General features: G+C 34.5%; 1 protein-coding gene across 1 annotated transcript in view; it reads right to left on the bottom strand.

Moving 5' to 3' along the window:
- Nucleotides 1-22,375, bottom strand: part of GABRA6 (gamma-aminobutyric acid type A receptor subunit alpha6) — a 44,124-nt gene extending 21,749 nt beyond the window's left edge. Inside the window, exons 1-8 of the mRNA XM_036751014.1 lie at nt 22,326-22,375; nt 22,054-22,172; nt 21,586-21,653; nt 19,231-19,451; nt 19,061-19,143; nt 18,552-18,695; nt 17,966-18,118; nt 12,022-12,269 (exon numbers count right to left, since the gene is read on the bottom strand). Of these exons, the coding sequence (XP_036606909.1) occupies nt 12,022-12,269; nt 17,966-18,118; nt 18,552-18,695; nt 19,061-19,143; nt 19,231-19,451; nt 21,586-21,653; nt 22,054-22,172; nt 22,326-22,375 (1,086 nt within the window). The remainder of the gene's footprint in view (nt 1-12,021; nt 12,270-17,965; nt 18,119-18,551; nt 18,696-19,060; nt 19,144-19,230; nt 19,452-21,585; nt 21,654-22,053; nt 22,173-22,325) is intronic.
- Nucleotides 22,376-22,903: the final 528 nt, after the last annotated feature.

Genomic DNA, 22,903 nt, shown 5'->3' with positions numbered 1-22,903 from the left:
TTAGGGGTTATAGGCAAGGGCTTCATACTGTGTTTTGTCAATACAACCTTCAGCACCAATGTAGACAGTAACATATTGTGGATCCAAAAAAATCATAAGAAAAACTTTATTCTAACCCTAGATTAAAAGAAATGGGAGATTTAAGTAACTTCAATCTGAAGGGAGAAAATTTGAACACAAGATCACTGAAAACACTGGGACTGAGGAAGACCTGAGTTCAAATCTAATCTCAGACGCTTCCTAGCTATGAAGATTTAGACAAATCACTTAATCTTCACAAAAAGTGGTGGGGCTAGATAAGATCCATGATGATTGATACAAATGTTTTACAGTGTAGCATGAACAAGCATCTTACCAGCTTCCTCTCAGATATAAGACTCAACCCTTCTTTCTTAACAGAGAGTACAATATAATGGCTACTGAGAGAGCTTACACCATATGTATGCCGATTATGTTCTTGTGTACTTTATAAAAAATACCTTCATAATATATCACAAAAAAAACTACAAATGCTTATAAGAAAAAATAAATAAAGCAAAAAAGGTGTGTGAAAATTACCCGTGGGTGTAAACATGACTTATTCCCTCAAAAATTATTAACTAAGTTGCCTAAGAGTGTGGCAACATTCCTTTATTGACAACTGCAGAGCTTTTGAATTAGTTTCACATGCATGGCTTTTCCATGTAGAGAGAATACATAAAATAAAACCAAGTATAAGGAGAAAACTAGAGTACTTTTAATGTCCACTTTAAAATGCCTGTTTCAATCAACACAAACATGTCAACAACAATTGTCCTTAAAAGTGCGATTTTTCAGGGAAACTCTTTAAGCCCGTTATGTTTTTGCCTATCCTTAAATTCATTACCATGTTTCATAAATTGTACTGAGTAGAGTTTCCATGTTAAAGAGGGAGTCAAACCACAACATCTCATTCATCACTTTATGTGCATAGATTATATAAATCTATATAGCTCCACCCACAAAACTAAACAAAACCTACCAAAAGGATCTTTCCTTTAGTGGGAATCTTTTTGAAGGATATCACAATGTCATTTGGATTCAGTAAGTATGAGGTTCTTAATGTGTACCAAAGTATGATTTTTTTAAAAAAAATTGAATCAGTATTATACTTCAAAATAATCTCATCTCCTCCAGGCAAGACAGAGTGAACACTATGCTATCAGGGAGAAAGCTGGTTGTCAGCTAAGTGATGCAGTGGGTAGAGTTCCAGGCCTGAAGTCAGGAAGACTCCTTCCTGAGTTTAAATCTGACCTCAGACACTTACTGATTGTGTGAGCCTGGGCAAGTCACTTAATCCTGTTAGCCTCACTTTCTCATTCATAAAGTGAGCTAGAGAAGGAAAGAGCTAACCACTCCAGCATCTTTACCAAGAAAATCCCAAATGGGGTTATGAAAAGAGTTGGACACAATTGAAGTGACTGAACAGAAACAAAACAAAATGTATTAAGAGACTTACTGGTATCCTGTAATAGAGTCGAAATGGACAGAATATATTTAGAAGCAATGAATACCTATTCAATGTAAAGCTAAATGTTCACTGTTGAAATAGTAAAATGGACCATAAGAGATCTGAAAAGGCTCCTAATGAAAACCTGTGCAATATTAACAAGATTCAGGCCCTAATAACTATGGCAGCTAGAGAAAAGTTTAGACTTATTTGCTAAAAGGGAGAAAGAAAATCAATACACATTCTCAGAGAAATATATGTATGTGTGCATACACAGACATACATATATACATATACCCATATACATATACATGCACACATACAGACATGTGTGTATATATACATGTGCATGTGTATGTAAATATACATGTATATATACATATATGTGTATACACACATACATACACATGTCAAAAACTTGCAAAATAGTTTTGGAACAACCAACTATCACTTCACAGAGTAATACTAAGGACTGACAACAGGTATGTACTACTGAATAAGTCAAACAATCTACAATGGTTTACCTCTATGTGGAACCTATTAAATAGTTTCAAGAACAGAATCAAAACATATCCACATAATTTAACCAACAATGAATCAACAATAAAAAAGACTTAAATAAATGGCTAAGTAATAGCAATATGTTTATAGAAAGAGAGGGGCTCTTTAAGGCAACTCATGATTAGATTATTGTCACTAGAAATTAGAAAAAAATAATCCTTAAGGAGTTTGGCCTTGAAATGGAAATGGTAGAATTGGACCAACATATCACAGAAAGCTACAAAAATTTAGCACCTATAAGATTTCAGGTAAGGCAGTATTTGGTTACCATTATTCATCAAATGCTTACTACCTTTCGTGCACTAACAAATGACAAACCATACTACAAATACAAATCTCAAAATCTCCTGGACAACTCAACCAACAAAATATGCTGGAATTAGAGCATTATGACAGACAGAACTTTGCCCACCCTTTCCTGATAGAGCATTTACATAAAAATTTAAGAACATTATTTTAAATAGATTTTGGTATACCAAATACTCATCATCTCAAAGCTACAGTAAAAATAAAAATAATGAAAAGCTTTAATTTTAAAAGGCCTAGCATAAGAAATCAAAATAATTTGGAAATAGGAAGAAGTACATATCTTCTCCTTCAAAACGAACTCTGTCACAGGTGAAAAAAAATCACTATGGTTGAATAAAATCATTAGGATATAAACTCACACAGAATTACAAAGGAAATCGATTATATTGAAGCAGTCTTAGTGAAGTTTCAAGCTAGAACATAAGCTCATGTCCTGATGATTTTATTCAACTATAAATAGCAGTTATTTTGTTTACCTGTGAAAGAGTGTATAGAACACTAAATATAACACAAAATAATAGTATAGTGGTGTATTTCAGGGCAATTGCTCTCCAACCTCCACTGTAAACACAATAACAAAATAATGCAAATAACAATAAATAGAATAGTTTAAAGATTAGAAACCATTTTACATACTTCATCTTCTTTGATCTTTACATCATCATCATCGCCGTCGTTGTCATCATCATCGTCGTCATTTTCATTTTCGTTTTACAGAGGAGGAAAATGAAGCTCATTAAATTATGACTTTCCCATGATTTCCCATTTATCAAATATGTGATAAATGTCAGAGATATAATTCAAACTATACTTTTTCCTGTCTCAAATTCCAATACTCTGTCAACTGGTTGTCATAATCTAGTATGTTTAGTGTTTAAGAAAAGTATAAGAGCTCCTTGGCTTTATAGTTCTATCTTAATTAACAGTAATAATGATAATAATATAATAACAATAATAATCTATATTTTTATGAAATAATAGTCTTTTATTGAGGGGGAAAACAAAGAAGTGGGAAAATCAGCATTGTCTAAAGAAATATGTTGTAGTCCAGGAGATTACAAATGTATAATCTTATCTTTCCAGTTTTAATAACTAGTAACTGTACTGACTGTGTTTCAATATAACTGACTCCCTTTGTAGTCCTATATATTTTATTTGAAGCATTTGAAAACATTATTCTTATAAGGTATCCATAAGCTTCACCAGACTGCTAAAGAGGTCCATCACACACACACACACACACGCACGCACGCATGCACGCACGCATGCACAAATGTTTAAAAGCCCCAGACTTAGGGACTAGTAAGCCTCATTCCCCCATTTTACAGATGTGGAAACTGAGGCAGAGAAGTTAAGTGAAGTACATGGTGGCACACATCCATTAAGCATCTGTAGTACTATTTCTTCAGTCATTCAGTGTTTGTTTCTTTTCATCTCTTTCAGGAACAGCCAGGTTCTAGAATATGTTAATTCTTTCTTTTCCTCATGACCTAACACAGACACACACAAACACACACACACACTTATACACACACACACACACACACACGCACACACACACACAAATATAATAGATATAACGTGCTCAATAGCAAGAATATGCAGAGCAGTAAAATGCATCTGATATGGAAATCATTAAGTTTTGTATAAAGCAACCCATTCTCAAAAAAAGTTGGATATTTGAAAAAAAATTCATCAAGCACAAAAACGTTATTTTAGCTTCTCAGATGATCTATGCCTCATCTGTACAGAGCCACTCTCTAACAGATTTTAGGTGGTCAACTACATTGAATTTCCAAAAGCAATTATAGAGTCAAAGAAATCCTTTGTAAATAATTTTGCCCCTATACAAAAAAATTAGTAGGGGAGTTTTCCAGAGTTATGTGTAAGTTGTATAGAAAATGGACCTTTTTGCTACTATAATTCATATCTTATCACTAGTCAAAAGACAGTAATGTAGTGTAATCAGTAGAGTATTAAGAGTCAAATATAAGATTTGTTTCTAAACCAGTTCAGCTTCTCACTTGCTTAGGTAGATAACTTAACACAACTAAGCTTTATTTTCATCATCTATAAAATAAAAACTAGTGAATATCTAAGATACCTTTAAAAGTTAAAGATTTCTTCTATGATAATACATCTAAAATACCACAAATTTCCTTTGCAAAGAGCTGCAGCAGGGATTTCAACAAAGAATTTGCATTGACACCATTGTCAGAGTTCTCCGTTCTTAATGTAATCCCCTCCATTTAGAATGGGGAAAGGGATTTGATTTACATCACATTGCTTGTAGTAACCTGGGTGAAAATTTGATAATCAATGGATTCTCTGTCATCTTTTGTTGAAACTTTCAGATACCTTGATAGGCAATGAATTATAAACAGTCATTTTTGTTTTTCTTTTCCACTTTAAAAAATGTATTGAGACCCTTCTATAGACATGGTAATACTAAGAAAGATCTCTGAATGATTCCCTTGGATTTTCTAAATTTACTAGTTGTTCTGATTTTGTCCACATGAAATTATCTATCTGAATGAACAAAGAAAATATTTAATTGCTGCAACTTCCAGAAGTGGAGCCAAGATGGTGGAGCAGAAAAAAATCTACACAAGCTCTCTCAAAATTCCCCTTCAGACAACTTTAAAATAATACCTCAAACTAAATCTAAAGTGGCAGAGACCACAAAAGGTCAGAGTGACTTATTCTTCCAGCCCAAAACAACATAAGAAGTTGGAAAGAGAGATAGATTTGTAACATGGAGGAGGAGGCTTGTCTAAAGTCCACGTGGAAGAAACACTAGTAGTGGGACTAGGTGGTGGAGGCAGAAACAGCAGTAATTTTGGGAGGTCCCAAGCCAAAGATAGTATGGGGAAATAGCAAATGGTCAGAAAGAGATTAAAAGTTACACCCGTAAAAAAGTTACCCCCGTCTAAGCACTGGACACAAGATAAGATGGTGTTTGACCACTCCATTGTGTATACTCACTTCTGAAATATAGTTCAAGGGTAGAGATGAACATTTTTGGTCAAAAGGGAGTGAAAGCCTTGAGGAACAGTATTTCTTCTGGCCCTAAGGCACCAGGGTCAATGAGTAAAAGTATCAAGTAATCCCAAGGGATCAGGGACCCTTCCTGGATAAGGACCACAGTGCAGAACAAAAGAGTAGTGACCATACTTCTTTCCAGATCATACTACCTTCAAGGCACTGAAAACTTCCAAACTACTAGAACTAGTTTTGAAAACAGCAAGGTATAAAATATGAAGGTTGAGAGACAATCCCTCTTCTTCATGCCAGAAACAAAGCCCAAAAATAACATAAACTTCCAAATCAAGAAATATGGTAGAAAAGAATGAGCAAACCAACAAACAAAAAAGAATGTGACCATAAAAATCAAACACAGTAACTTAGAAGAAGACAATGAAGCAAAAAAAGAAAAAAAGCTAGAAGCAAAGCCAAAAGGAAAAAAAAATGTGATTTAGAAAATAGCCAACAAGAATTCCTTGAAAAGGTGAAGAAATATTTCCAAAATCCAATGAGTGGTACAGGAAAAATTGAGTAAAAAAAAAAAAACAAAAGCAAGGGAAGAAAATTAGGAAAAGACAATTAATAGCTTGGTAAAAGAGGCACAAAAAAATGCTAAAGAAAATACCTTAAAAACTGAATTAGCCAAATAAAAAAAAGTATAAAAGATTAGTGAAGAAAATAATTCCTTAAAAATTTGAATTGCATAAGTGGAAGATAATGATTCCATGAGATATCCAGAAACAACCAAACAAAGAAAATAATGAAAATAATTAAAGAAAATGTTAAATATCTCAGAAAAACAACTGACCTAGAAAATAGATCAAGGAGAGGTAATTGATGAAATTATTGGATTACCTAAAAGACAATATCAAAAAAAGATCTTAGTTACCATATTTCAAGAAATTCTCAAGGAAAACTGTCCTGATATGCCAGAAACTGAAGGTTAAATAAAAATTAAAAGAATTCATGGATCACTACCTGAAAGAGATCCCAAAGTGAAAACTCTCAGGAACACTATAACCAAAATTGCAGAGCTCCCAGGTTAAAGAGAGAAAACACTTCAAGCAGGAAGTAAAACACCATTTAAATACTATGGAGCCACAGTCAGGATTATACAAGATTTCGTATATACTACATTAAAGAAGAAGAGGGCTTGAAATATTATATTCCAAAAGGCAAAAAAGTTGGGATTACAACGAAGATTCATTTACCCAGCAAAACTGAGTATAATCCTTCAAGGTAAAAAATTGGTATTTAACGAAATAGAGGACTTTCAATCATCCCTGATGAAAAGACAAGAGCTAAATAAAAAAAAAATGGCTTTCAAATACAGGATTTAAGAGAAGCATAAAAAGGAAAACATGAAAGAGAAATCATTAGGGACTCAGTAATGTTAAAGGTACATAATACTTTCCCATAAGGGAAGATGACACATATATCTTCTAAGAACTTTACGATTATTAGGGCAGATAGAAGGATTCTAAAAATAAAGAGTGTGTGGGAGTGAGTTAATTATGCTAAGATGATATTAAAAAAAAGGATGGATGAGAAAGAGGATTATGCTGGCATAAGGCAGAAGAGAAAAGGAGAATGGAGAAAATTATCTCACATAAAGGAAACATACAAGGGGGCAGCTAAAGGGGGCAGTGAGTAGAGCACTGGCCCTGGAGTCAAGAGGATCTGAATTCAAATCTGGCCTCAGACACTTGACACACTTACTAGCTGTGTGACCTTGAGCAAGTCACTTAACCCCAATTGCCTTGCCTTCCCCCCTCCAAAAAATAGAAGAAAAAAAAAGAAACATACAAGGAAGAGTTTTTATAGTGGAGAGGAAAATGGTGGAGGCAGCAAGCATTGCTTGAACCTCACTTGTATCTAAATTGGTTCACAAAGGGTAAAAAATATATAATTTACACACACACACACATACACAAACACACAATGTGTGTGTATTCAATTGGTGAGAGAAATCTCTATTGCCCAACACAGAAATAGGAGGTAAAGAGGATAACAAAGGGAGGGCAGATAAAAGCAGCAAGTGTTCAGAAGCAAAACAGACTTTAGCGGAGAAACAGGATAGAAACGGAGAGAATTGGAAAAATGGAAGAAAATATGATGGAGAGACATACAGAAGAAGCAAACATAAATGTGAATGTGAAAAGGATGAATTCACCCATAAAATGGAAGCAGATAGCAGAATGGATTAAAAACCAAAATCAAAAATATGTTACTTACAAGAAAGAAACTTGAAAGAAACACACACACACACACACACACACTCTTAAAGTAAGGGAGTAAGGGGCTGGAACAGAATCCATTATACTTCAGATGAAATTTTTAAAAAGGCAGGGGTGGCAATCATGATCTCAGACAAAGCAAAAACAAAAATAGACCTAATTAAAAGGGACAAGCAGGGAAACTACATCTTACTAAAAAAGGTAACAGACAATGAAGTAATATCAATACTAAACATATATTCACTGAATGGCATAGCATCTAAATTCTTAGAGGGATTGTTAAATAAATTACTGGAAGAAATGGACAATAAAAATACACTAGAGGGGGATCTCAACTTTCCTCTCTCAGAGATGGTTAAATCTAATCAGAAATAAATAAAAATTCAAGGAGACAAATAGAAGCTTAGAAAAGCTAGATATGATAGACCTCTGAGAAAACTAAATGGGAATAGAAAGGAGTATACCTTTTTGTCAGCTGTAGATGACAACTTCACAAAAATTGACCATATATTAAGGCATAAAACCCTCACAAGCAAATTCAGAAAAGCAGAAATATAAAATGCATATTTTTCAGACCATAATGCAATTTTTAAAAAATAGCATTCAATAAATTATCATGGAAACATACATTAAAAATTAATTGAAAACTAAATAATCTATTCCTAAAGAATGAGTGGGTCAAAGAAAAATCATATAAAAATAAATAATTTCGTTAGAGATAATGACAATATAACAATACTTGGGGGATGCTGCCAAAGAAGTACTTAGAGAAAAATTTCTAAATATTTAATCAATAAAATAGAGAGAGAGAAGATCAATGAATCAAGCATGCCACTGTTTTAAAAAATAGAAAAACAACACATTAAAAATCACTAATTAAATACCAAAATGAAAAACCTGAAAACCAAAAAAGAGATTAAAAATAGAAATTTTTTAAAATGAAATAAATAAATAAAACTAGGAGCTGTTTTTTTTAAAAGATAACAAAACAGATAACCTAACGGTTAATTTGGTTTAAAAATGTGCCACTAATGAAGATGTAATTAAAGCAATTATTAGGAATTATTTTGCCCAATTATATGGCAGTAAAAATAACAATCCAAGTGAAAGGATAAATATTTCCAAAAATATAAACCACCTAGATTAACAGAATAAGAAACAGAATACTTAAATAACCCTAAGAAAAAGTCCCCAGTACCTGATGGATTCACAGGTTAATTAAACAATTAATGCAAATACTATAAAAACCAGTTAAAAAAAATAAAGGAGTTCTACTAAATTCCTTTCGTGACAAAAGTGTGGTTTTGCTATATAAACCAGGGAGAGTCAAAACAGAGAAAGAAAACTATAGACCAGTTTCCTTAAAGAATATCACTGTTAAAATTTTAAATAAAGTACTAGCAAGGAAATTACTGCAATATATCACAAAGATTATAATTATAACCGAATAGAATTTATATCCAGAAAACAACTGGTACACTATTAGAAAAACAATTAGCATAATTGACCACATCAATAACAAATACAACAAAAATCATATGTTATATAAATAAGTGCTGAGAAAGCCTTTGAGAAAAAACAATATTCATATTAAAAACACTAGAAGGCAAAAGAATCAATGAAACTTTGCTTAAAATGATAAGTAGTATCTATCTAAAACCAGGAACAGGCATTTCTGTAATAAGAATAAACTTGAACCTTTCTAGTAAAATCAGGAGGGAAGCAAGGCTGTCTATTATCTGTACTATTATTCAATATCATACCAGAAATGCTAGCCACAGCAATAAGACAAGAAAAAGAAATGGTAGGAATAAAAATAGGTAATGAGGAAACAAAATAATCACTCTTTGCAGATGATATGATGGTATAAAAAAAGGACCCTAGAGAATCATCTAAAAAAGTAGTCAAAAACAATTAACTTCAGGAAAGTTGTAGGATATAAAATAAATCCACATAAGTTGTCAGCATTTCTATATACTACCAACAAAACTCAGGAGCAAGAGACAGAAAAACAAATTCTATTTAAAATAACTGCAGACAATATAGAATACTTGGGAACTTATTGCCAATATAAACCAAGGAATTATATGCACACTATTACGAAACACTTTTTACTCAAATATGCATCTAATCAAGTGGAAAAATACTAATTGCTCCTAGGTGGGCTGAGTCAATATAATAAAAATCATAATTCTACCTGAGGTAATTTACCTATTCAGTGCCATAGCAATCAACTACCAGAAAATTACTTTATAAAGCTAGAAATCATCACAACAAAATTCGTTGGGAAGAAGAAAAGGTGAAGAATAACAAGGGATTTAATGGAAAAAAAAAATGTGAAGGAAGAAGACTTAGCCATTCCAGATTTGAAACTACATTACAAAATTGTAATCAAAAAATAAAATAAAATAGTATGGTACTGGCTAAGAAATAAAGTGGAACATCAGTGGAATAGAATAGCTACATAATATGCGATGGCAAAGGACCATAGAAATCTAATGTTTGATAAACCCAATCATCCAAGTTTGGGGGTAAGAACTCACTATTTAACAAAAAATTGCTAGGAAAACCGGAAAAAAGTTTGGCAGAAACTAGGTATAGACCAATATCTCACACCAAATACCAAGATAAGGTCAAAATGGATAAATTCTTTAGACATAAAGGGTGACATAAAAAGTAAAGTAGGTGAGTATGGAAAAAATATACCTGGCAGATATGTGGACAAGAGAAGAGTTTATGACCAAGCAATGGATACTGGAAATTATGAGAAGTAAAAGAAATAATTTTGATTGCATGAAATTAAAAGGCTTTTGCAAAAACAATTCTAATGCAACCAACATTAGAACGAAAACAGGAAAATAGGGTGAGGGATTTGCAATAAGTTTCTGTGACAAAGGTTTCCCTTTTCAAATACATAGAGAGCTGAGACAGATTTATAAAAATACAAGCTATTCTTCAGTTGATAAGTGGTCAAAGAATGTGATGAGGCAGTTTTCAAAAGAAAAAATCAAAGCTATCTATAGACAAAAATGTTGCAAATCACTACTGGTTAGAGAAATATCAATTAAACAACTCTGACATATCATCTCACATCTATCAAATTGGCTATTATGAAGTTGTTATATACAATTGGCAGAGTTGTGAACTAGCCCACTCATTCTGGGTCCAAGGCGCTACAAAACACTTTGACTCAGCAATATCATTTTTAGATCTATATTCAAAAAAATCAAAGAAAATTAAAAAGGCCTTATTTGTACAAAAATATTTATAGCAGCTCTTTTTGTGGTGGCAAAAAATTGGAAATCAAGGCAATGTCCATTAATTGGAGAATGCCTAAACAAATTGTAGTATATACTTGTGATGGAATAATATGATGCTATAAGAAATGATGAACAAGATGGTTTTAGAAAGACCTGAGAAGATTTCTATAAATTCACATAAAGTGAAGTGAGCAGAACCAGGCAGACATTGCACACAATAACAGCTATATTGTAAAGATGATCAACTGTGAAAGACTTACATACTCTGATCAAGACAATGATTCAAGACATTTTCAAAGGACTCAGGATGAAAAATACTATTCACCTCCAGAGAGAACTGATGAACTCTGAATGAAGATTGAAGCAATTTTTTTTTTAAATTTCTAAAATGCTTTATCATTTTGTTTGTGTTTTCTTTTGCAATGTGGCTAATATGGAAATGTTTGATATAACCTCACATGTATAGTCAAAATCAAAGTACTTGTCTCCTCAAGGAGGGGTAAAGGATGGGAGGGAAGGAGAGAACTTGGAACTCAAAAGTTTAAAGAATGACTTTAAAAATTACTGTCATTAGGAAATATTTAATTAAATAAATAAAAATTAATTTTAAAAAAATGTTCGCTTATCCCAAAAAGTACAATGTAAAAAAATGGACATTTTCATGAGTATGAACCAAAAGTCTGGACTTCGGATTCAATTTTGCTGTATTTACATGTAACCTCATTTTCACATTTTTCTCAATTTAACTTTCTGATAAATACCCCTCTCCCATTCTACATCAGTCCCTGCTGGCTTCCTTCAGGCTCTGAAGTTTCAGTATGTTGAACAGCATTTATTTCTTTTTATCCTCTGTAGTTGATGTGAGTGGCCCTGTTCAAAGGAAACATCTAAAGCCTAAAAACATCCTCACAGGCTCTTCGGGGAACCTAAAATCTGATATTAAAATCAAAAACGTAAAATAATTTTCAGAAAAGGAAAATGAAGACTTGTGAGGTTTTCCCCCTCTGAAACTATAGAAGTTTGACTACAACGGAATAAAAACTTCAGGGTTAGGTGTTTTGCTCCCATATAACACTGCTTCAAGATAATTTGAGAACCAGCATGCATTACTCTTGCTATCTCCTGCTGTAGGATTCATAATATTAGAAAAATGAACCATTACCAAAACAATCTCATCTTCCACTGGCATCGTTGTGACTGAGGGCAGCACTGTTCTGGACACCTTCTGCTTTCCTCTCTGGTTCTGAAGATTGGTAAAATAATTGACAGCTGCAAACTCAATAAGGGCAGAGAAGACAAAGGCAAAACACACAGCTATGAACCAATCCATGGCAGTCGCATAGGACACCTTTGGCAAAGAATGTCTAGCACTGATACTTAAAGTGGTCATGGTTAAAACAGTGGTAATTCCTAAAAAGGAAAAAGAAAGAAATGTATGAATTTAGAAATGAGGATCTTATAATGAGATCAAATGAGACAGTGTTAATGAAAAGCATGAAGGAAGTGCTGAATTAATGAAAAAATATTAGCAATTATAATGGTGCTTTGAAATGTTATGAAGACTGACTACAAAAATCAAGAAATTGATAGCTATTAATTAAATTGACATTGGATGATTGTAGAAACTTAAGGACATTTGTGTCTTCCTTAAAGTCATTCATTCCTGAAACTTCCTGTCCTTTCTAATCAATCTTTCAGGAACAGCACAGAAGTACACAGAGATGGAAATATCCCTATTCCATAGGATAAGATGATTACTAATGTCCCCAAAATTCTTAATTTCATTGGTTTAAAATTGTCTTGAAAATAATCACTTATTTATTCATGATGAAATTGACTTTATTCTAACGTAATTCAAACCACATCAATGCCTTTTCCTAACAACATAAGAGACTATTAGGAAGTAAGGAAGATAATATTAATAAAAAATAATAGTAATAATGAATATTTAAAAATTTTTAAGCCCTTTAGAAATGTCATCTTATTTAATCCTCACAACAACCATGAAAGGTAGGTGCTATTACTCTTTCCATTTTACAGATGAGGAAACTGAGGCAGAGATTAAGTTAGTTACTTAGGGTTACAAAACTACTAAGTGTATGAGGCCAGATTTGAATTTCCTGATTTCAGGTTTGGATCTCTATCTACTGTGCTACCTAGCTTCAGTGCATTTAATATTAATAATATTAGTTGCAATACCAACAACATTGTATAGCACTTTAAGGTTTGCAAAGTGTTCTACATGCATTTGATCCTGGAGACAATAATGCGCAGTATTATTAATGACATTGTGTAGATTAGAAAACTGGAGCTGAGAAAAGATCATTGACTTGGCCACAGCCACATAGCAAAGGGTTGATAGCAAAATTTAAAAACTGGTCTTCCTGACTCCAAGTCTAGCCATTTATCATCTAAAGTAAATAAGTAAACAAGAAGATAGACACATAGATAAATGATTAAAAAACAAACAAATGAATAAAGAAGAAAATTTCAGTACTTAATTAGCTTATATATCAGCATTATATTATATATGTTTTATTAAAAAATTTTAGAATTGGGAAACTAACAGTACTATTCATGCATGAACTCAGGGATAATTTATATCATTCCCTATTTTAGAATGTTATTTATCACTGCCATTTTTCAAAGATTAGTTGGGCAAAATCTATACAAATTGTAGATGAAGTCGATTTTATTTTCTGACTAACTCGGGGCATCTGTTTGGCATAGCTGATAATTTCATTCCCATTTATTTCAACAAGTAATCATCATGTATCCATTATGTACCCAACACTACCTTAGGCACTGAGGGCATAAAAAAATATTATATATCACTGGGCCCTTCCCTCAAGGAGTTTGCAAGATATTCCTACAGTTATAAGCTTCATAATAGTTTGTGCTATGTTACACCTGTTTCTAATCATTTTTAGGAAATAATATCAAACTACTCCTGGGCACAGACTGATTTTCTTTTGTAATGGGGAAGTCCTATCTGTAAACTTTTATCAGAGTATGAATTTTCTTTAATTTTAGGGTTAATGGGAGAGGGTGCTCTTAGGTCACATTCTAAATCATGTAAGGATTTTAATTTTGTTGTGAATTTTAATGTTACTTATAACGAAAGATTACACAAATAGAATCTCATAGTCTTAAGTCATAGACTCCATGGGCTTTGGTTTTCCCATCTATAAAACAGAGAGGTGGGGCTTTATAACCTCTGAGGTCTATCAAGTTCTACTATGTGACTTGGTTAGAGAGCCACAGGATAATATTTCATTTTTACTCTAGAATGCTCAAACTGGAAGTGACCTTGGAGATGTGTCTGCCCAGCTTCTCAGTTTTACAGATGACAAAACTGAGTGCCAGGAATAGTAAACAACTTGCCCAAAGTCACCCAGGCTGGGAGTGGAAGCCCCTGAATTCAAATCTAGCTCTTCTAAATCCCAGGCCAGTGTTCTTGTACAAAAACATGCTAGCATTTAAAAATATTGTCCTATTATTATATTTGCTTCTCTCAGTGAAGATTCTTTTATATTTTTTTGATTTTGGCATGGCAATTGAGGTTAAGTGACTTGCTAAAGGTCACACGGCTAGTACGTGTCAAGTGTCTGAGACCGAATTTGAACTCAGGTCCTCCTGACTCCAGGGCCAGTGCTCTACTCACTACACCACCTAGCCGCCCTGACTCTTAATTATGTAAAATTTTTAGTGGTTCTTTTTACCAAGTTGAGGCTAGAATCTGCTTAGACTGAAGTCATTCTGGCACCAGTATTGGCAGCCCTGTACCTAAAGTGTCAGCTACTTTTCTGCTTCAGGTGTCTATCATCCAATTCAATTCTGTACTGTGTTTTTTTAAAAAATATTTAATAGGAGGAAAATACCATCTAACTACTGTCCTGTCAAGTGATATAATAACTGTATATTGTATTAACTCAAACTGAACTGAATTTGTATAATTTTGGACTAATATCTAATTAAGGCAGGCATAATCTCACTGTTTTTTGCTTAAGGCAAACTAAGATGTGGTTTAGAATTGGAAGGGTCTTCTAGGAAAAAGAAGCCAGAGAGATGGGGGTCTTGCTCATAAATTGGAAAGGTAGGATTCAATCCAGGTCATCTGATGTCTGTAATCTCTCCAGTGTACCAAGCTTTCAATTACATGGCCTTAAGAAACTTAAAGTTGGGAGCAGCTAGGTGGCACAGTGAGTAGAGCACCAGCCTTGGAGCCAGGAGGACCTGAGTTCAAACCTGGCCTCAGACACTTGACACACTTACTAGCTGTGTGACCTTGGGCAAGCCACTTAACCCCAATTGCCTTGCTTTCCCCCCTCTAAAAACAGGAATTTGAAGTTGACAACTGGTCATTTTATTTAAAGAGTGAACATACAATTTTTATCACTTTAGCTACCTGATCTAAAAAAAAAACAGACAATAAAAAATTGGTCAGTGTCAAAGCCTTTATAGTTCCTTATAGTCTAAGGAACTTGGTGAGACAAAGTGCTATGCTAGAAGGGACACTTGTTTTAGTGACTGGGAACCTGAATTCAAACTATTCCGCCACTATGTAACCTTGAGCAAGTCTTAGTTTTCCTGGATCTCTATACTCTCCTTTGTAAAAAGAGGGTGGGAGGTCATTTCTAAAGTCCCTTTCCGCTCTAAATATTGAGATCCTCATTTCTATTTTGCAATTGCTTTATGTTCCTAGCAGTAATAACAACAAGGTCATGCTAATATAAGTTTTAAAAATATGTTGGAATACATTGACTTAGTTGATCATCATGACAACCTGTAAAGTAGGATGCTGAAGCATTAGCATTATTCTATGCATTTTAAAGATACAAAAGCTGAGGTCCAAAGTGGAGAAATTAATACCCCAAAGTCAAATACCAAACTGATTAACAATGTATCAATTGCTCAACAATTTTTGTAAATAAAGCTGAATCAGATAAGAAGACATTAGCATAAGATTATAGAAATGTCTTCTTGTCCCATTCAGCTTTACAATGTTGGCTAATGCAGATGAATTGAAACAATAATATAACAACCTAAATCATCCCATACAAACCTTTTGATACAGCCTGACATTCCAACTTAACATTATTTATGCTATGAAAAATGTCTGTTAGCCTAGAGGGAAGACTATATTATTGCCTAGGGGTAAGAACATCTGCTATGTAACTTTTATAATGATATATTATATGGGGTTAAAAATACCTTAAGTGAACCAACATATACACATATATCTGGGGAATACATTTCTCATCTGTATGGTTATTGATAATCAATGTATGACATGTATCTGTATGCTGACAAATTTATAATCACGTGAGAAACAGCAGGGGATCTGGGTTAGATTTTGTCCTCTGACACTTAACTTAGCAACGTAACTGTGGCAAATTCTCTTTACCTCTCAGAGTCTTAGTCTCCTCCTCTGCAAAATGAGGGGATAATTAGACTTACACAAATCACCCTCATAGGGTTTTAAGGAAAGCATCATACAAACCTTAAAACATTTTGCAAATGTCACTTATTCTTATTGAATAATTTTATTGTTATTATTGATATTGTCATTTTACCAAATATTATATTAAATAATTTTATATTATCACATCTGATACTTTCTTTTAGAGGTAGCATGGTATAGCTAAAAGAACGCTAGATTCAGAATTGGAATTGGGTTCAAATTTCATCTTTGTCACTTTCTAGTTGTTCAGTCTATAGAAAGTCACTTCACCTCCCTAAGCATCAGTTTCTTCGTCCATAAAATAGAGTGTAGTGGATTGAACAGAGTGCTGAACTTGGAGTCATGAAGACCCAGGTTCAAATCTTACCTCTGATTCTTATTAGCTGTGGGAAAATTGTTTAATCTTTCTCAAACTGTTTCCCCTCCTGTAAAACCAATATAATAATATTTTTCGTAGCTGCCTCAGAAACTTATTGTGAAACTCAAATTAGATAATTTGTATGAAGGACTTCATAAAATGTGTTGTATTAAACGCTAAGTACAGACTTTCCTGATTGCCCCAGTTGCCAGTGTCTTCTCTCCAATGATATGCTATGTATTTATAGTGAAAATGTTACCTATAAATACCTATACACAGGTACATTATATCCCCTCTTTTAATGGGAGTTCCTTTAGTGCAGGGACTACTTAATTTTTACTTTGCGTGTATCCCCCATGCCTAGTACAGTGCCTGAAATACAGTAGGTATTTAATATAAATAATCAGTTGTTGCTTTCATTATTCTTACCTTCCTTTTGTTGATTATATCCAATTTATGCTGCCTATCTTGTTTGCACCTAGCTTTTTCAATCTAGCTCCTCTTTTACACTCTGAACTCTTTGAGAGTAGGAACTGTCTTTTACCATTCTTTGTATCCTCAGCTCTAATCACACAATGCCTGGCATATAGTAGGTGTTCAATAAATGCTTACTGACTGACTGAGCTTGTAGGCTTATACTGAAAATTAAAATGAGGTAGTTATGAAAGCATCAGATGTCTATGAAAGGAACTTATAAAATGTATAGTGCTGGGGAAATTAAGCTATTATTTAACTTATGCATCATATTTTTGTTTGCATGCATTTTGTGTGCTTGTATTTTTTAATTTGTTATTACAGCTTTGGAGTTTTTATTTATGGTAACCCCGTTTTGCTCTTTCAGTTACAATCAATGTATATAAACTATATAATGTCTCCCTACAGAGCTGGAGTTACAGAACTGGGGGAGGGGGTAAGGAAGGGTAAGTATCTTACCACTATATTCCCCACATTTTGCTATGTTACACCCTTGGTTGAGGGTCTTTTAAATTCCACATTCAGACCTATCTTCTTTTCTTTATTTCATTTCTTCAGATACAATTTGAAACACAAGCTAGGACACAAGAAGAACACCAGCCACTATTCTTGGAGAAACAGTCCCTTAATTGGTCAAGAACATAACGTGGATAAGGGTCATGGTGAGTGGGCATTATCTCTGAATAAGACAGCAATGAGTTTTTCATTGGTAGACAGCAAAAAAGCAATTGCTATGAATATTCAATTAAAATATAGAAAGGATGGGAGGTGATGGATAAATTGTATGAAGGCAGAGACAGGAAGGCATACCGAAAACAGTTCTAGCAGGCACAGACTCCTTATTAATCCAGAAAGACACCTGAGATAGAATGACTGTCATAATGCAGGGAGTGTATATCTGTATCATGAAATATCCCATCTTCCTTTGCAAATGGAAATAAACTGTCATGATTACATATTCACCTGCAAGGAGACACGTATATCAGGGTTATTGTTGTTGACATCATGCAAAAAAAATAAAGCTTAAAGTAAATCAAAGAGGATTTTAAATTAGCATGTCCTGGGAGGAAAAAAGAGAACAGGAAAAGCTCAATGTGAAAGAAAAGGGGGGAGGGGGACCTGATCATTAGATAGAGCAAAGAAGTACATCCATTTATTCTTTGGATATTTTTGTCACGTAGTGACAAAAGCAGCAATCTTCAAGGTCAAGCCAGACTGCATACATCTACACACCTAGTGGAGAAATCAATTTTAGCAAATCTTTCTGGAACTTTCAGGAGGGCAAGTTCAGCTAAGGAATAATAAATAGTTAAAGTAACGTCAACAAGGTATACCACTGGAAAACTGTGGTCTGGTTGCCAGGTGAGGGCTGCCGCCGCATGGTCCAGATTCTTACCTGTATTGGATTTTATTATCTCACTAGACACAGTCTGTCCAATCAGATCATACTGTAGGAGGCTCGAGGATTCTTGAGGAACTTCTACAGAATAAAGAGGGCCCTTTTTCCATGTATAGATGATCTCACTTTTGGGGTAAGCATCTGAATTTTAAGAACATATTAAGCATAGCAATGAATCTTAGTATTTTTGTCCAATCAACGTAAGCCATTTTTGTTTCACTTTATGTAAGGGAGGAGATGCAATTGTAACAAACTGAGCTGTCATTGTCATTTTATCTGGGAAGCTTAAAAAGCATTTCTTAGAACCTGCATTACTATATACACACGGAAGATGTGATGAATTAATTATGCTCCCTGAATCATACTGAGAATCACAAGTAGCTGCAAGTTGTTTGTGTGTTTTATAGTGATACTCCTTTCCAGCTCCCTGGGATACAGATTTAGTTATTCAAATAATAACTTAGGTTGAATAAGTTATGTGCATATGTGAGGGTTTTCAGACTTACAGCTCCCGAACTTCAGTGGACAAGCATGCCCATCCATAGGAAAGTTAACCAGTCTCATAGGGCAGTCAGCATTGATGGTAAGTCTAAAACACATTGAAAAAGAGGATGCTATGATATTGTTAGCTAGAAGGCCCTGAGCTCTGAAGAAATAATAGCTGTTGAAAGCTCACCTCATTGTGTAGAGAATAGTTCCATTCTGCATGATACGGAAGAGCTTGTTTGGCGTTGTCATATTGTGAGCTATGGATTTTTTTCCATTCCTAAAAAAAGTATCAGGTGTCCAGATTTTGCTGACCATCAAATTATTCAAACTTAGAATCTTAGATGGGCCCCTGAACTTTAGCCTCTCATCAGTCCATGTCTGACGGAAGAAAACATCCATCGTGTATTCCTGTAATAAAGCAAAACAGTCACTGAACTGCCTGCTAATTTGTTAAACACCTTTTATTTACTTCTTTAAAATTAAATCTTATTTCCTTTAAGGGATAACTACAAGATAGTCACTCTTTGGAGAAATAGCCTATTCAAAATGCTTTGGTCTTATTGCATCATTCTCCTTCTTATTTCTTGGAATATTTGTTATATTATTAACCCTGTTCACATGCAGAAAAATAGTTATACATAACCTAACATGAAAACAATTCTCTTAACTAAACAACTTTTGTGTGTGTCTTTCACTGTCTCTCTGACTCTCTCTCTTCTCCCTTCCATCTCCAAATCTCCTCTATCCACGTCTCCATCCATATGTCCAACTCCATCCCCATCCACATCCATATCTACATATCCATTTCCATTTTCATCTCCATTCTAATTTCCATATTTATCTTCATCTCCATTATTCTAAAGGTCTAGGTTCAGAGTGTTCATCTAGTCTCAATATATCATATATTTTCTCTTGGCATTTAACCCTCTATTAAATGAGTACAGGAGCGTGGTCTCACCATTCAGTGATGTCTTAAGGGTAGCTATGCTTTGCTTGCCAAGTGTCTTTCTATCCTCAGAACAAAGGATGGTTACATAGTTCTCAAAATACATTAACTCCAATATTCCAGTATCTAGTCAAAAAGTCTCTTACATATATAGTTTAAATTATTTGTGACTAATTTATAGTTCATTAAAATTTGTCTTCAAAAATAATGTTAAGTACTTTGAAAATACATAAGTGAATGTATCAGAACAATTTTTACCAAGGGAGATAATATTTCATTTTTTTCTAAGACTACATGAAATATACCATTGTAAAGTTGGATTTAGGGGACAATAATTTGCATCTAATTTCCTAGCTCCCTTTTTATCTTTGGCTTTATTGCCAGCATTTGTTTTTTGGGTCAGACAAAATGTGACAAACACGGTCTGAATCTATGCAGTCAAGCTCTGGATTCTAGTGGTGAGATTCCACAGTACTGATGAACTTTGGGGGGAAAAAATCCCAGAGAAAAGTTCTAGGCCTCCCCTCTAACAACCCCTTCTCCATCCCTCAGCCAGTCAGGTCTTCAGTAATAACACTGTAGAAATGCATAGCAATTGCCAACATTAGTAAGGGTCAAAAAATATCATTAAAAACCATTAAGGTTCTGGATAGTGCAAACTCCCTATACTCCTTCAGGCAGGCAGTCCCAAAGTGGAAATCTCTCAAATCTCAGATTCTAATCTTTCCTCTATCTCCAGTTATTGATAACTAGAAGCAGAAAGCAAAGGAAGACAGCAATGGCACTTCCACTATAAAACCTAGCAATGTTGGGGGCATTTTTAAGATGACCATGGGTGGTATTCAATGTTGTTTTAATGGATGGGTTAAAACATTACTTGAGTCCAAAGAACACCACAAAGTATTTAGTTCTCAAGGGCTAGCTTAGAGTTTTAGTGCCATTTACGATAAATATGTCCTTCTAATACCTCCTGGTCTGTCCACAAAGTGAATGGTTCACTGCATTATGCCTCCCTGAATGGTTCCCTGTGCCATTTCCCAAATTCTTCTGTGTTGGATTTCAAAAGGTAGCTAAACCACAAATGTTAAATGTTTTCCTCATTGTTATGCACTTGGATCCTTAGTATCCTTCACTCAACCTGATAATTCTCACCTTTCCATTCAGAAATGAAATTTTAACCACCATTTTTGTTTGTTTGTTTGTTTGTTTGTTTGTTTGTTCGTTTTTCTTTCAATAGACCCTAGTGCCTGACCTGAGGAGGAAGGAATAAAGTCTTGAGAAAGTAACTTATAAATTGTTCAAGCTTGGCGCCTAGTGCAATTGTCTAGGAGATTAAATTTAACACTCTACTCTAAAAAATAGCCCCCCTTCCAATATGAAGGGTAATATTTCAATTCAATTAATTCAGCAAATATCCAATTATCACTTTCTAAATGCTAAGCATTGGGCATAAATAAGTGAATCCTTTATCATGGACCTAGTATATACCATATACTAGGTATATCTCATGATTTCTGGTCTTCATTCCTACTCTCTGAGGAACAAATCCTTTAGCATGGGATATTCTGGAACACTTATAGCTCCAAGTACACTTACCATCTCCACATCAGACACAGGACCAAAGCTCGTCACATAAATATCAGTTTTCACTTCAGTGACAGCACCTAAGGTGAAGGTGAAGAAGAGTGAGGGTTTTCCCCCTTTATACTTTACCCACATAAGATTTAGGAAATTTCCTAAGAGCTACACAAAAAATCCAGCTATATTCTGCATTCAGGATGCCCACCATCCCCTCAGTCTTTTCTTTCCTAGGAATTCCTAGTTCTATTCAATTGTGAAAATTGACTTATGCCAGCCCAGACTAAAAGATTCAAGATGAGCCTGGCTCCTGGATTTGACCAGTTACTTTGCCCAGGCTGTGTAAGATGCAGCTGAATAAACAAAAAATTTGAATAGAACTCAGTTAAGGTTCCCTTGCAAATAGTGTGGTCATGGAAGGACAAGAAAGGAAGAAGGAGGAGATTGTTTTGGAACAAAGAAAGTTCAAAGTTCACCCCCTCTTACCTCCAAATCCCGGTCGAAGCCTGTTATCATAGCCATCCAACAGGTTGTCCAATATCCTGCTGATATTCTTTGAGTAGAGGTTTCCTTCATACGTAGAATCACCCAGGGCATTGTCTAGGCTGCAAATACAGGGAAGATGCCTTGTGGTCCACTTCCCCTGCTCCCACCCTATCTTTTTATTTCATTTGGTCAGGAACCCAGAACATAGTTCTCTCCTTCTCCATTCCCCTGATTTAAGAAAAGACAGAAATTGGGGTAGGGGAAGCACTTACCATACAATGATGTGCAGCCACTTCAGAAGCAAGGGCATCCTGCAGTGCATTGTACTGTGCAAGGGCTTCCCCTTTCCCTCCCTCCGCTACTAGAGCAATGCTCCCAAGACCTTACATATCCCTTATTCTTATTCTCTTCAACCCCAGTGATTCAGTGGATAAAGAAGCTGCTGAGGAAGAGTTTAAGGGGAGTATACAAGGAGGTACACCTCTTTCTTTTCCTTCACCCTCTTTTTGGGGAGTTTGCAATCTTAGACTTCTTCACCACCACTCAGGCTTCTCTGACTGGCTCGGTTGGAGAATGTGGGTTTGAAGGGACAGTGCATGGTGAGAGAGCAGTGACAATAATAGAATAAGGCATTAGGGGAGATTAAAAGGAAGAAATCCACTGCTAGTTTTGGCAAGGAGTTAGCAGGGCCCCATTAGGGAATCTGGAAAAGCAGTGGCATCTTGCTGATTGAGATTATGTTCAAAATGGGCTCAACATTTATTATTTTTATGGTTCACATACTCCTACTCAGCTCTTACTACATTAAAAGTTTTTTTTTTAAATAAATGGTCTTTCTCTTAAGTCTTCA

Source organism: Trichosurus vulpecula, chromosome 3 (genome assembly GCF_011100635.1).
Source record: "Trichosurus vulpecula isolate mTriVul1 chromosome 3, mTriVul1.pri, whole genome shotgun sequence".
NCBI lineage: Eukaryota > Metazoa > Chordata > Mammalia > Diprotodontia > Phalangeridae > Trichosurus > Trichosurus vulpecula.
The sequence above is the reverse complement of the archived record's forward strand: the minus strand, read 5'-3'. Positions and strand labels throughout refer to the sequence as shown.